Source organism: Akebia trifoliata, chromosome 6, assembly GCF_017979445.1.
Source record: "Akebia trifoliata isolate Shusen 1 chromosome 6, ASM1797944v1, whole genome shotgun sequence".
NCBI classification, from domain to species: domain Eukaryota; kingdom Viridiplantae; phylum Streptophyta; class Magnoliopsida; order Ranunculales; family Lardizabalaceae; genus Akebia; species Akebia trifoliata.
The window spans coordinates 2,654,151-2,668,911 of record NC_141380.1 but is presented as its reverse complement, the minus strand read 5'-3'; the positions used below and the strand labels follow the sequence as shown (position 1 = coordinate 2,668,911).

The following is a 14,761-nucleotide window of genomic DNA, read 5'->3' as shown; positions in this document are numbered from 1 at the left end:
GGCTCCACCTTGTTTGTCAATATGTCTCGACTTAACAGAAAGTCGTATTCCTCTCCACCTGAGGACGACTATTCTCAAGTGTCTCTACTGTTGATATTTCTAGAGATCGTTTGGATGAAATTTTAAAGAAAATCCAATGGTTCGTAAATTAGGAAGACGTGTTCCTCTGGTTGACGCCCTTCTTCTCTTTGTTGTATCTGTAGCGCACAGCGTATAATCGCTGGACTACGTATTTGTATTAGCCCTTCCAAGGGAAATCTTAAATACAATTCGTTACTTCAAAATTTAGATACACGCATATACGTGATGGTCAAACATCACTTGTCCTAACAATGTGCTACGTGGCATTTTCAGGTGACAGTAGTATACAAAGGTTTGGAGCGTTTATAACTTCATATAGCAATGTGTGTATGAAGATGGCTTGGCTAATGTCGGCGCCAAGTCAAGTTGACTCGGCTTACGAGAGGATTTGAAGTATAGAACTCGTGACGACAAATATGATAATTCGCAAAAGACGGCTTTGATGTAGCGGTGGCGTAATGCAGGCTCCTTGCACGCGCCTGAGTTCCATGATGGATGACTATTATTACGTGGAAGCACGATATGCAAGGTGTGCATAAATTACTAAAGCTGATGGGTCCCACTAATGTGCCTCGAGAGGATGACCCTTCAGTTACGACAACATCGAGTGCATCATGGAAAATGTTCCAATGCTATAATATTTCAGTATTAAATTATACATGCTGAAATTAGGGGTGCACACTCGAGTAAATTCGAAAATCGAACCAATCTTAAGTCTTTTAGATTGGATTGATTCGGATTGAGTATGATTTGATTCGGGTACAGATTGTATAAAAAAAAAATTGATTGATTTGATTCGATTCTAGATTAGGGGTATAATAAAATTGAACTAATATTTTTATTTATTAATATATATTTAAAAATAAAATATAATCTTAATAAAAGTCAAAAGATAAAAACATTCAAACAATGTTCAAAGTCTCAAATCCCTTTCTTAATTTATTTTATCTATTCTCTTTTCTTCAAATTTTTTGAAGAAAATCTAGTCGTTCATCTCCCTTACCTCGTCACTCATCATCTTTCTTGATTTCTTTCATATTTTTTTAAAATTTTTTTCATAATTTTCATTTTTAACGAATTATATGCGATACTTTGTTTATGTTGAAATAATAAGTATGTTGATGTCTTATTTATGCTTGTTATGTGTTATACGTGATGTTTTGTTTAATATTTATTTTGTGTAGTTTTAAGTTTTTACTACTTTAATTTTACTATTGAAAATAATAAGTGTGATAACTGATCCAAACCAAAGTTGGCTTGGATTGATTTAGTTCCAAATTTTTAGAACCGGTCATGTTTGGTTCGGTTCTGATTTTGCCACAAATTCGAACTAATCCTAATCATGTACACCCCTAACTGAAACTAATTGGGGCCTAAAATAGGTCGGATTTTATCCAAAACCTGAGTCATCAGAATTTGAATTCAAGAGGTTTGGTTCCTTCAAGTAGATCTAAATTAAAAAATGGTTCGGATATGATGATATCCCTTGACTTGAGTTAAAACCAAGTCGGATTATCACAATATCCGTCTAAATCCGAATGATATATTACTTTATAAGTTATATTTTTAATATATCTTTCTTCAATCAATAAATGTTGAGTATAGTGGCTAAAATCTCTCTCTAAAAATAAAAATAAAAAGAGATTTTGAGTTCAAGTCATCTTTAATAATTTTTCTTGAAATGACCTTGAATGATTCAAAATTATTTGACATAAATCAATTAATTTGGTCAGGTCAAATCCGGATATGAGTTTAGTAAAAGTAAAATGGTTTGAATATGATTTTAGCTAGCAAGGTCTGATTCAAATCCGGAATGGATATCCTAATACCTTGTCTAAACCCAGTTTAAGCCCTAAAACTAATCCTATTAGACCCCAAAGTATAATAGAAAATTATAGTACAATAAATTTTGGTCCTAACCAATGTAAGCACAACATGGAACGGTTGGGATTTTATGCATATCCTAGTAACATATATCCTGATGATACTCATCTCGATCATAATTCCTAAGTGTGTGTTATTTCTTGAATCAACGGAATTCGTCCTAATAAATTTATCAAATACAGGTTATAACAAAAAACTATTGTATTACAAATCAATATTTAAAAGAAGAAGAATAACCCTGAAAATTCAAAGATCAAAACAAATTTAAAAGTAAGGCATAGAAAACACAAGAATATCCTAAACGAATAATAATTCACAAATGTAATTCAACATACATTGCCAATCAGATCTTAATGAAGATTTTAAAAATCCAAGAATGTCACCAATGATAACTTACAATAATAAATTTATTATAAAAAATAAATAAAAAAGATGGTAAAACCATAGACGAATTGATTAGAAGTTATAATAACAATTTGAGTAATGTCATCAAATTTTTGACTGAATTGAACCAGTTTTAGTGAGCCATTGAATAAATTCTATTCACAGTGGACATTTTATTTGGAGACCTTTTAAGTCTAAGATGGCTCGCTCATGTTTTAAAACTATGCTCCCTAGTTGAAGCAGATACCACGTGGTATGTATAATATCCAAGATTAATGCTGAAGTGACCTCAAGATTGCACCTCATATCTCACTTTTCTGACGTGGAAGTGCGTAGAAACCATAGATAATTTTTATTAAGATACGAGTGAAAAAGCTTCTATGGTTCCTGCACGTTTCTAGGTAAGGAAAGCGAGATATGAGGTACAATCTTGAGGTCACTCCAGCACGACTTAATATCCAATCTCGAGATTATCTGAGTGTGACTATCCAGGGGCCAATCCGCCTTTATTGAGGCCATATTGCATACCGGGCCACACTCCCACCTCTCCACCCAACACAGACATGGCCGAAATGCTCACTCTATGTTTTGTGCTGTGTTGTGATGTGTTGTGTTGAAATAATCCTTGTTATGAGTCTTTTGAGACATGTCAGGTGACTTATTACAATACATTGATACTAGACAACACATGTTTCAAAACTTCTTTGTTAGAAGCCTTTTGAAGATCTTGTCAGATGACATGTTAGGAGAGAATAGACGTGAAATGCAGCCCCTAATACCTATTTCACATGCCACTAACGTGAAAATGAGCAGTGTGTTTAGACAGGGGTGGTGCTAGAAATAATGCCCCCAAAAAAGTCATTTATGCCGATGTACCATCTTCTACTTTCCACAACGATATTTAGTGATTATTGAGTCATGTGATACCATAAGAAGAGGTTGTCTAAGTGATTTACTTCGAACTAAAACAAGAGATCGATTGTTGCCAACTAGACACTTATACTTGATGCGAATGTTATAGTGTTAGTATATTATTATACTATAACTTACCCGTTCCTACAATATGGTCATCCTCTTTGGGGTTAAGGGGGTAAAAGAGGGAAGACAACACAATTATATGGGTATTATTGAAAAATGGTATAAAGTTAAAGATGTATTATTGAAACAGGGGACGAAGATAAGAGATAATGAAATTGAAGGGACCGGTATTCTTGAAAAGGAAGGAGAGAAAATGGAATAAAGTTGAAATATTTTCATTGCGTATAAGATTGAATCTGAACCGTTCTTTACAAGGGATAAACTTTGGAGAAAGACAAGCATAGTGTTTTATTATATAGGTATTTGAAAAAATAACTTCCTTGAGCTAATATAAAAGGGATTGCATGCACAACACATGAACAACTAAGTGTTTCATTGATTGATGTATTTTGCGTGAGACTCACAAAGGAAAATTATCCAAAATACACTCACCTTCAACTATTCCCCAAAAAATCCTTGATTTTTTTTCATCATTCTTATTTTAGATGCCAAGCAATAGGGGTAGAGCCATGATTTTCTTGTAGTAAGGGCAAACTATGGTTAGTTGTATAGTTGAAGAACTTGAAGATGAATGGTTTTAAGGAGAAATTCAGAAGTTTTTTGTTAGAAGTTGAAGAAAATGATATTTAAGTCATTTCCAATTAGTATATGAGAAGGCCAGGTCAAGAGATAATGTTATTAACAAAAAAATTGAAGGGGGGAAGGGGAAGGGGAAGGGGAAGGGGAAGGGGGGGGATTAGAGGGAGGTGAAGGTGTGAAGGTGTGGGGGCAAATGAGAAGAGAGGTGAGGGAGATTTCGGATTTGGATATAGCTGTATCCGAATGAATAACTATTTGTAGATGCATTTTTTTGTTCTACCTCGAGATCTCACTTGTAAGCTTTTAGCTCAGTAGGCAGTTTGATACAAAGCCACTCCGACGATCAAGTTAGAATTAGTACCGAACTAATAAAGAGTTCTCAGAGAAGAATTTTCCTAACCTTTGACATGAATTGCAGCCTGATATATTATATGGATCTTGATTTTTAGGTTTCCCCAAATATTTTCTATGATTTCTCTCAAAGTTGTTTAATTGCTCTCTAACCTGATAGTTGAAGGAATTGCTACAACTGCCCTATAAGGTTTGTGACAGTTGCAATCGATCTGTCAGGCTACGAATTGTCACATCTATCTTGTCAATTGCAGTGCTACCATGCCTGTCATGTCAGTTCTACATGATTCGACCTATGCTTAAGCTCGATACATTATTTGCATAATTCGGTGGGTCGAAAATATTCCTCAAAATGTCACATGTCAATGGCTCTGAGAATTACCCTCACACTATCCATGGACACTTAAAAGAAGTTCAAGACGATGGATTTAAGGGAAAAATAGTTAGGGTATTTTGGTCATTTTCAATAGGACATTGTACGCGGGGGTTGCGATCAATTTGAGAAGTAACAGTTATACACCAATACCCGAGGCGGTATACCCAAATTACCCTTCTAAATACTAGAAGTAGTGACATGGTGTACCCAAATAGTGACATCTCTTCCTCTCTCTTGCGCGCGAGAAAACCACATCATTGGTAAGCTTTAAAATCTCTCAAGAACTCGTTATTTTCGTAGTAATTTTACTTTTTATTATATATTTTTTGATCTGTTTAGTTTGCTTTATTTTTTCTCACAGATCTGAGTTTTAATTTATTCATTCGTTCCACATGGTGTACTTTCGATTGTATTTCCAGTTTGTCCGTTTTTGAGTTAGGGTTTCTACTGTATTTGTGCAATATGGTATGCTTTTTTATTCATCTTAATTACTCGAATGTTTTTGAGGGATTTTCTAGGGGTTTTAAGGATTTATTGGCCTCCCCTTTTTTTTATAGCTGGGAATTAAGTTTAGATTTTTTTTCCCAATCATGGCGATATTAAGTTGTTTGTTTTCTTATAAATCAGGATTTAGTCATTGAAAATTTATATAATTATAGTAATTATGAGAATATGTGGATTAACGTTAAAATTCTCCCGGTTTTAGGATCAATTTTAGTCTTTGTTTCTCCGAAATTGTAGGTAAGAAATTTGGTTTCGAATTCTTTTGTTTGTTTATATGATGCTCGAGGCATGTCTGATTACATCAAAAAGAGATTTGGAAACAACCCAATGCATTAGAATAGGATAAGGCTCACATTTTTTTAAACTAAACCACGTTTTAAGCCTATCTGTACTTATTTTGATTTTGTTTTCGGAATGAGAAATTTTCTCATTATGTTTTTTATTATATAGTTAATTTTACCAACTCGTTGCAGTTGGTTTATTGATAGGACATGAATCCATGTGCTTTCTGACTTGTTTTTAGGATTGAATTCCTACTGATTTGTATAATCCTTTTGTTTATGAATACGTATGTTGAGAGCTTCTACGTGCCTCAGTGATTTATGTGTGGGTGCCTTTACATACTTGGATGGGTTTACTTGAATTTATATATCGGGCATTCTCTGTGATTCTTGAAGCAACACCCTCTTCAATTCTTACAAGGAATTTCAAGATACATTCTTAGATGGATTCATTTTGACTAACATTCATGTAGACCTAGTTATCTCTGTGTTGCATGAGCAGCGTGAATTCAATTTTTTTAACTATTTACAAAGGGATCCGACTTAGGTTTTTGATCTTTGAAATCTTTTCATGGGTTATTTGTCTTATTGATAATGGGCTAATAATTTCTTACCAATGTTCTGTCTGAATTAATTGAAGAAAATATTTGCTAGTACTCTCTTATGAATGATAGGTTTTAGCCTTTAATTCTTGGGAATATTCATCTCAGTCAATTCAAAATTCCGCTGGATTTTGAATGAAATTGTTGATTCTTGAATATCGGTTTTTTGGTTGGACCAGTGTCAGGAGATAGTAGATCTGTGTTTGGATTGCATCACTTCTTTCTTCTTTACATTGAATATGCTTGGTTGATTATTTGCGAGTTTTGGGTAATATTTTTTTACTACTTTCAGTGACCTAAAAATGAATTTATGCCTTCAAAAAGAATCTACTGGTACCAATGAAAAGTGCTATTTTGATAAAAAATTCAATCTACGAGTTGTTAGGTAGGTTTTGTTTTTTGCTAGGCAATCAAGGTTGTTAGTAGTCAACATGAATGTGGGTTCAACGAGATTTCAACCTAGGTCATGGGATCAATACTCCACACCCCTATGGCACCTTCTAATTGTTACATGTGGACCAATTTTCATTATCTTCTATACGTGTATGTATAATTTTATTTGTTTCTTTATCATCTTTTTTTCCTCTCCCCTTCCTTTCGTCTCCAGAATAAAAAATCTTCTTAATCCCATCTTTGTTTCTGCAGCTCGAAGACTGAAACGTTATTACAGAGAAGAAAACAAAGGGGGTAGTGAGAGAAGATGCTTATCCGTTTGAACAAGGGTTCATCTTCAGAAGGTGCTGGAGGAGCAAAATCCTTGCCAGTGGAAACTGTTACAGTGGCATGCCCTGACCACCTCATTCTTGCTGATCTCCCTGTTGCCAAGAGCATTGGCACCACAAGCACCGCTTCCCTTGTCAAGACTGTTGGCCGCAGGTCCCGTCGCCATCTTGGTGAGCGAGTCCACTTCTGCGTCCGCTGTGATTTTCCCATTGCTATCTATGGGCGTTTGGTACGTACTAATTCAAACTTTATATTTCTTGTCACTTGCTTTGAATATTACATTCTTTATAATATTGTTCTTTTTGAGATTATGGTTCTGAACTGAACTTGTGTTGATTCAAATCCCGCTCTCATCAGAAACTTCATTTCTTCTTTACATAAAAGGACATAGAGAAAGAAATGAAAAGGGGTTCCTTTTTTTTCTCAGGAATTTCTGATAAAGACAACATTGTTTTTTGGATGGATAAGTATATGACTGAATGTTCACAACATGGGTTTACTTGCTATTGTTGATTCAGTTTTTCTTTCACTTGCTGATCAAAACCAAAAATGAAAAGATCAAAAGGTTAAAAAAAATGGATTTCTATTCCAATGAAAGCCTCGTGCATTCTTTCTTGAAAAGACTAAACTTACAGTCTGGATTAAACACTAACTAAACTCCCAACTCTCAGATGACTCCAAGTTAATACCCGATTTTTTCTCTCTTCATATTTACAATCTATGTCTACTTGTCATTTTAGTATGGGATGTTGCAATTCAGATATTTCTATCGATCATGTAACACATAAATGTATCAGTGTCTGCAAGTTCCATGTTACTGGACTGAGCCAGTGAAATGGATTCCATAGTTGTAAGTAATGTTTTTTTGACCATCTGTGGTTTCTGATCAATATGTGTTTATTGTGCAAGTAATTTTTTCCTTATGTTATGTTGATTTCTTTGGACACGCACATCTTCTCACTAACTTGGTCATTTCGTGTTCCCTAGTTTCCTAGTACCTAAGTGGGGATATCTATGAATATTTATTTTTCAATGCACCAATCGTGTCATCTTAGGTATACCTTTTTATTTTTTTCACCTTGTCTTTTTGTTTTTGTTTTTGTTGACTATGTAGAGCCTGGACCAAGGTCCTCATTTGGGCCATGTGGTCTGCCACGTTGGCCTGAATGACATCTGCTAAATTACACAATAGCAGAGCAATATTATTTTCCGGAAAGTGGAATAGGTTCTGGCATTACCATTAACAGCCATTATTTACCGTTCTAGAACATTTTCTTTTTAAACCATGGGCGTATCTATTATGAAGATTAACATTTACGTTGAATTTTTCTATGTAATTGACAAATTTGCGTACTTGCAGAGCCCTTGTGAGCATGCCTTTTGTCTGGACTGTGCTAGGAGCGATTCTAGCTGCTATCTGTAAGTGTATTTGTGAACTTCACTTGAAGTGCAAACTTTTCTTTTGGTTATTGGATTATGCTTCACATTAAGCTTGCTAAAGATGAAAGCCTTGACTTAATAAGAGTTAAATTCCTTATGAATATCAAAATAAGTTTCATTCGAAATTGTGCTTTTTGCCAGTATTTTCTATGCACTCTATTCAGTTATGCATTTAACTGGCTTCTAATAGACATGCCTATGGTCCAGAGTTTTTGGAGGTAATTCAGGATTAGTTTTGGTCATTTGGGAGATTCCAGGTTCGCTTTGTTACAAAATTGTTTTTCTCTATCATTTGTTTTCTGGCACAAAGTTACTCATTTGTCATTTCTTAAGTGGGATTAGTGTTGGATGGTCAACTAATGCTGTTTAATATGGACAAACAATTATGTAGTTTTGCATGACGGCATTCCTTTCTGCACACATGCTATAGTTATGGAATGTGTCATACATCCAAACTATATGGAAAAATGTATTGAATTTGTGGAAATGTTATATTGCTTTTTAAGCTGATTCTCGGACCTATTGTTCAGACTAATTGAACTTTTTAACCCACACAGCATAACTTGAACAACCACGACACTGACTAGCCTAACCTGATGGTTTTTTTTATTATATTGTTAGAATTTAGGGTGTGTTTGGAATGGTCTCTATAATGACTTTGAGGCATATTCCAGAGAAGTGCGTCGTAAAATAAACAAGTCAAATTTTGTTTGAAAGACTGGCTTTCCACCACAGTTACTTTTTTTTTTCGTCTGGTGGTTACTGAAACCCCCTGGAACCTCTGAAACTACTTTAAACAATGACGGATATTGTTCTATTGATATCTGAGAAGTTTACTATTAGTAGTTTATTGCCTCGTTGCCTAACATCTAAAATTTTGTGCATGAGAAAGTGATCAAATAGATCAGCTAAGCCTTTTCCTTATGTTTTATCCGATACAGATGCGATGAGCGCATTCAGAAGATTCAGACAATCAAAATGATGGAGGGGATATTCATCTGTGCGGCCCCACACTGTCTCAAGTCCTTCTTAAAAAGGTCTGAATTCGAGTCTCATATTCACGAGAGCCATGCCGACCTTCTTCAACCCAATACAGAGAGAGAAGATGTCAACGAGTCGGATGCTTTCAATGTGACAAGGCCCTCATCCACTGATCCTCATCCCAAACAATCTATCCCCACAGATTCATCCACCCCCCGTGTTCAGCCAAGGACCGGTTTCTCACCGAGTTCAAATTCTCAGCCCCACGATCTCGATGACAAAGCTCGTCGCCAGCAACCCAGAGAACAGCCACCACCCAGACCTCCCATTCTACAGTCGAAGCCACCACCATTTTATGCTCGAAACCAAAACCATCCATCGGACGTACAACCAGACAACCCCCCACCCCAAGTCTTTGACAGGCCAGGGCCCTACAACCGTTTCCATCACCAACACAGCTTTGACATGCAGGCTGGCCCACCTCATCGTCGAGACTCTGACCAGTTTCCAGATAAACAGCAAGGAATCCTATCCGACCCTCCATTCCCCGACTACCCTCCCTTGCAATCCCATCAACCACCTAATTTTGTTGTGCCAGTTAATACGAACCAGGGGATGGCTCCTCATTTAACTATCCTCCTCTTCCCACCGAAGGATCTCAACCGTTCTACAATGCTCATTATGAGACGGCAAGACCGGATTTGGCATCAGAAAGTGGATCCGAACAAAGTTCATTATTGGGTTTCCCACCAACTCCGTCTGGGGTTATGATTTTCCCAGACAATTATCCTCGGCCTTGGAATATGGGGCCGCCTCCTGGTATGCCTTTTGAACAAATATCAGGTCAAGGAATTTCAGAAGGTTACACAAACATGTCAGATTCTCAAGGGAGAGCTACATTCTTCCAAGGTGATTATGGACGAGCGCACGGAGGTTTACCTCTAAATCCCCCAACTATGCCTCCTGTGGGGGGTAAGGGTTTAGAACCTATGCAGGGTGGTAGTGCTTCAGATCACAAGGATGGAAAGGGTGTCTTGGCTCCACTGCCACTCCCACCACCACCTCCACCACCTCCGCCTCATCTTGCACAGCTTAAACGGAGTAACTTCTCACATTCTGGAGATACAGTTAGGGAGGGACAGGGCTATGGTTGGCAAAATGAAAAGCATGATGGGTTCGGAGGTGGCCAGGACTAGAGTAAGTGTGCAACCTTTTTTTTTTAAATTGTTGTAACAAGCCTTCTTGTTTGTTGCTTTGACATGTTCTCCTCCTATAATGTGTTTGGGTTGCATTTTGTTGAATATCGTTGACAAACATGTATTTTTTTTTTCCTTCTTGAAAGCCTTCATTGTGCTTTCTACCTTGGTTTTAGTTTTGCAATCTGCGTGGCTTTTTTGATTGGTCTGGTATTGGGCTACAACGTCCCCAAAAATTTTGGATAATAAGGATTTGAGAAGATAATGATATTTTTTCTATTACTAGTGACATAGAGAAGGAGCTCACCAACATCCGTAGTTTTTCAATATATGATAGTTCCGTCTCAGAGATGAATCTATTAAGTCCGGGTCTCAAAAGCAAGAACGCTTATCCTTCACTTTTGTCCTCCACAAATCTGGGTTTGTCCTCTCTAGTTCTGTTAGGGGTCTGTAATTGAGCATCATTTGCCATTAAATCAACTATAAGGGATGCATCCAAAGCTTCTTTGGAGGATCTTTGCACTGCGTTTGAATAGAGCTTCTTGACGACTTCTGCTCTTACGGGGAGCTAGCAAACGTTTGGGTAGATTTTTGCTTTGGCGTGGAGAGGTTTTTGCTCCTGCGGGGAGAGGTTTTTTGCTCTTTGTGGAGAAGCTTCAAAGAGCTGCTCTTCCGCGGAGAGGTTTTTTGCTTTTGCGGGGAGTGATTGAGCTTTTGCTCTTGCACGGAGAGGTGTATCCACACAGGCCCTTGGTCTCCTATAAACTCTTGAACTATGCCACTATTGGAGTTGAAAGCAAATCTTCGGCAAATCTACAATTTTTATCAGTTCTGCATTTGGGGGAATTCTTACCAGTCAATTAATGTTAATACCAATTTCCATTGCCCAATGCCTACTTGTTTAGCACTGCATGCAAGATTGCACAATTGAAGTTCTATCTGAATTTTAAACTACATATTTGTAGTTTAAATTCTCATTATAATATCAGAAAGAATAATGTTAATACATAGCTCTGTTGAAGAATAATGAATTTGAATAATTTTCTCTTCCCACTTCTGCATTTCCTTCTACTTCACATAGTAACTGATTAATTTTCTACCACATCTTGAAAACTCGTTATGTTTGTCTCGGGCACATACCCTTCTTCGATCATCCAACCAGACAAATTCAGTAATGTTCTACTTATATCCTCTTTCATATCCCCAATAGCCAAATTCTCAACCATAAAAGCACGAACACAGTTTCCAATCTCGATCCAACTACCTCCAGGCAACTTCTTGACTCCAAGATTAATCATCATCTTTCTTACCCGATCAACATCATTCCATCTCCCAGCATTAGCATAGATATTCGACAATACCACATAGTTCCCAGGGTTCTCGGGCTGTAGTTCTATAAGATTGCTTGCCGCATACTCGGCCATCTCCACATTTCCATGCATCTTGCATGCCGCAAGAAGTGCACCACAAAGGCTTGCGGTGGGTTGCAGCGGCATCTGAATAATAAAATTTCTAACATCCTCGAAATGTCCACCACGCCCCAAGATATCGACCATGCAAGCGTAGTGCTTTCCACTTGGAATAATCCCGTACTTTGACTCCATACTATTGAACTGTTTCCATCCTTCATCAATCAACCCAGCATGACTACACGCATTAAGAACGCCTATGAAAGTGACACAATCAGGGCCCACGCCATTTGTCAACATCTGATCAAAGACCACAAGTGCGTCTTTGGCCTTCCCATGAATCGCAAATCCTTGAATCATACTGTTCCATGAAACAATGTCTCTTTGAGGAAGTCTCCTAAACACACGCTCTGCATACTCCATGCATCCGCATTTAATGAACATGTCTATGAGGGCATTCATGATGAGTAAGTCATCATAGCCAAACCCACTTCTTATGATGTACCCATGAATGGTTTTTCCATGCGATAAGGTGGCCGACTGTGCACAAGCAGGTAAGATGCAAGCAAGGGTTATAGAATTGGGTCTCAGTCCATCCATTTGAAGTTCACGAAAAAGCTTTAGACTTTCGTTGACTTGCCCGTTCCGTGCAAAACCTGAAACCATTGTAGTCCAAGTGATTATGTTGCCTTCCACGCCTGCCATTTTCATTTCATGGAAGGTTCTAGAAGCCTCATTGAGAAACCCGTTCTTTGCAAGACCTGAGATGATCGCATTCCATGACACCAAATCCTTATCATCCATCGATTTGAAGAGCTTAATGGCATAAGCTACGTCTCCACAATTGCTGTACATGTTTACGAAGGAGGTGCACACAAATCTGCTCAACTCAAAATTATTTCTGATAAACATCCCATGTAATTGCTTTCCTGTCATCGAACAAGTAATACTTCCGATCACTGGAAGGATTATATCGAAACTTGTGGGATTTAGTTTTCCCTTTGTCCACTTTATTTTACTAAACGTCTCCAAAGCGGCATCAAAATCACCGACATCAACAAATCCAGCCATCAAAGTATTCCAGGTGAGTAAATTTGGTTCTACACCCGCCTTTCTCATCAAATCGAAAAATTCCAATGCCTTGGTAGTGTACCCATTGGTAGCATAGCATCCAATCATAGAATTCCAACAATCCAAATCTTTTGCATGTATGGAATCAAAAATTTCTTGAGCAGATTCAATATCTGCAAATTTTGAGTACATACGAATAAGGCTAGAAGCCGTAACGCTGCTCATTATAGACCCATCTCTGCTAAAGTACCAATGAAGCTCCTTTATTTGTTGGATGTCAGCTATATGTTCACACATCTGATCTAATAGTGTTAAGGGTACCAAATTCGTTGTTACACCCATTTGTTCCAATTGATTAATCAGGTCAAGAACACCTCGAATGGGCATTCCGCTTTGGAGATAATGTGGTATAATGCAATCCCAAGTTGCTTTATTTGGACTTATTCCATCTTTGTGCATCCTTTTTAACAACTCAACCGCCTCGTCAAACAGCTCCATCTGAGCACAACTCTTGATCATTGTATTCCAACACACAATATCCCTCTCTTTCATTCTATCGAAGATGAGCCGACTATACCCTAAACCCCCACAATTTGCATACATATCAACAAGGGCAGTCCCAAGAAATTTCTCGTAATCACACCCACTTGCATTGGCCAAACCATGAATCTGTTTTGCAAGTTTCAAACAACCCATATTAGAAAAAACAGGCAAAATTCCCGCAAAAGTAGCAGAGCGAGGTCTAATCTCTGAACACATCATTTTTTTGAAGAGTTCCAATGCTTCTACACAATAACCCATTTGCACATACCCCACGAGCATCGTAGTCCATGTAAATATATCTCTAATAGCAGTTTCATCAAAAGCTCTTTCCGCATCACTCAAACTCTCACATTTCGCATACATGTCTATAAGAGAATTCATTACGACCAAATCCCATTGAAACCCATTTTTTATAACATCGGCATGCACCCGTTTCCCTCTTTTTGAGGATTTCATCCTTGCACAGGACTTCAAAACAAGAGGGTAAAGGAAATTATCGGCTCTAATTCCCGCCAAAATCATTTTTTCATAAAATTCAAATGCTTTGAAAGCATCACCATTGTTAGAATAAGCCCCAATTATTGCCGTCCAAGAAAACAAATTTCTCTCAGTCATTTCGTCGAATAGTTTTCGCGTGAGGTCAAGATCCCCACATTTAGAATACATCATCATTAAATTGTTCTGTAGGATTATATCGAGTTCGATCCCACTCTCGATAATGTGGTTATGTATCTCTCTGCCTTGGGAAAAGGCTTTGAATTTGATGCAAGATCGGATGAGGGGAAGGTATGTCTGTGAGGTTAATTGGAGGTATGTGGGATTTGAGGGGTGGCGGAGAGTTAGGATTACTTCGTTGATTCTGCCTTCCATGGAAATCTGAGAGAGCTTTTCTGCGACAGATTGTTGAAGATGCCATGAACAGAAGGTCCTGTGTGAAGACCTCAAAAACCTTAACATATGTGCTGGAGGGATTATGACTAATGAGCATGAGAAGGGTAAAATGGTAAATTTGAAAGAGAAACTAAGATGAAAGGTTTTAAAGCCAACTCTAGATTCGAGAACTAGAAGAACTGAGGAACTTTTGCAGTGTTCAAATTCAAAAGTAAGATGGCGGGTGGCAACGGTAGTCTGGATGTGGTAGATCCGTCAACAGATTTAGCTAGGTCACTGATGGTCTCTTGTTACGCCACGTGGAAATGAAAGCTTTCTTACGAGGGCCAACTTATCATGATTCATTTCAACCATCAGATACTCTATCAGGGAATTTGACCTGATAAGATCACTATAATCACCTGATGAGATCTCTAAAGAGAGATTC

At 37.5% G+C, this 14,761-nt stretch overlaps 2 protein-coding genes across 2 annotated transcripts; one reads left to right on the top strand and one right to left on the bottom strand.

Annotated features, from left to right (window-relative positions):
• The first annotated feature begins 4,820 nt into the window (after positions 1 to 4,820).
• Positions 4,821 to 10,448, top strand: LOC147399574 (RING/U-box superfamily protein). Its single transcript, XM_086444985.1, is given in 5 exon segments — positions 4,821 to 4,953; positions 6,726 to 7,032; positions 8,164 to 8,222; positions 9,185 to 9,834; positions 9,837 to 10,448. Coding segments are annotated over 4 exon segments (1,545 nt in total). The 5' UTR covers positions 4,821 to 4,953; positions 6,726 to 6,780; the 3' UTR covers positions 10,421 to 10,448.
• Positions 10,449 to 11,508: 1,060 nt separating this feature from the next.
• LOC147399573 (pentatricopeptide repeat-containing protein At1g20230-like) lies at positions 11,509 to 14,400 on the bottom strand. The gene has a single exon (XM_086446539.1). It carries the CDS (start codon positions 14,398 to 14,400, stop codon positions 11,509 to 11,511), a length of 2,892 nt encoding a protein of 963 aa, XP_086302665.1.
• Positions 14,401 to 14,761: the final 361 nt, after the last annotated feature.

Excerpts from the sequence above, each read along its gene's own strand:
- LOC147399573 (XM_086446539.1), bottom strand. The coding sequence starts at position 14,400 with ATGTTAAGGTTTTTGAGGTCTTCACACAGGACCTTCTGTTCATGGCAT.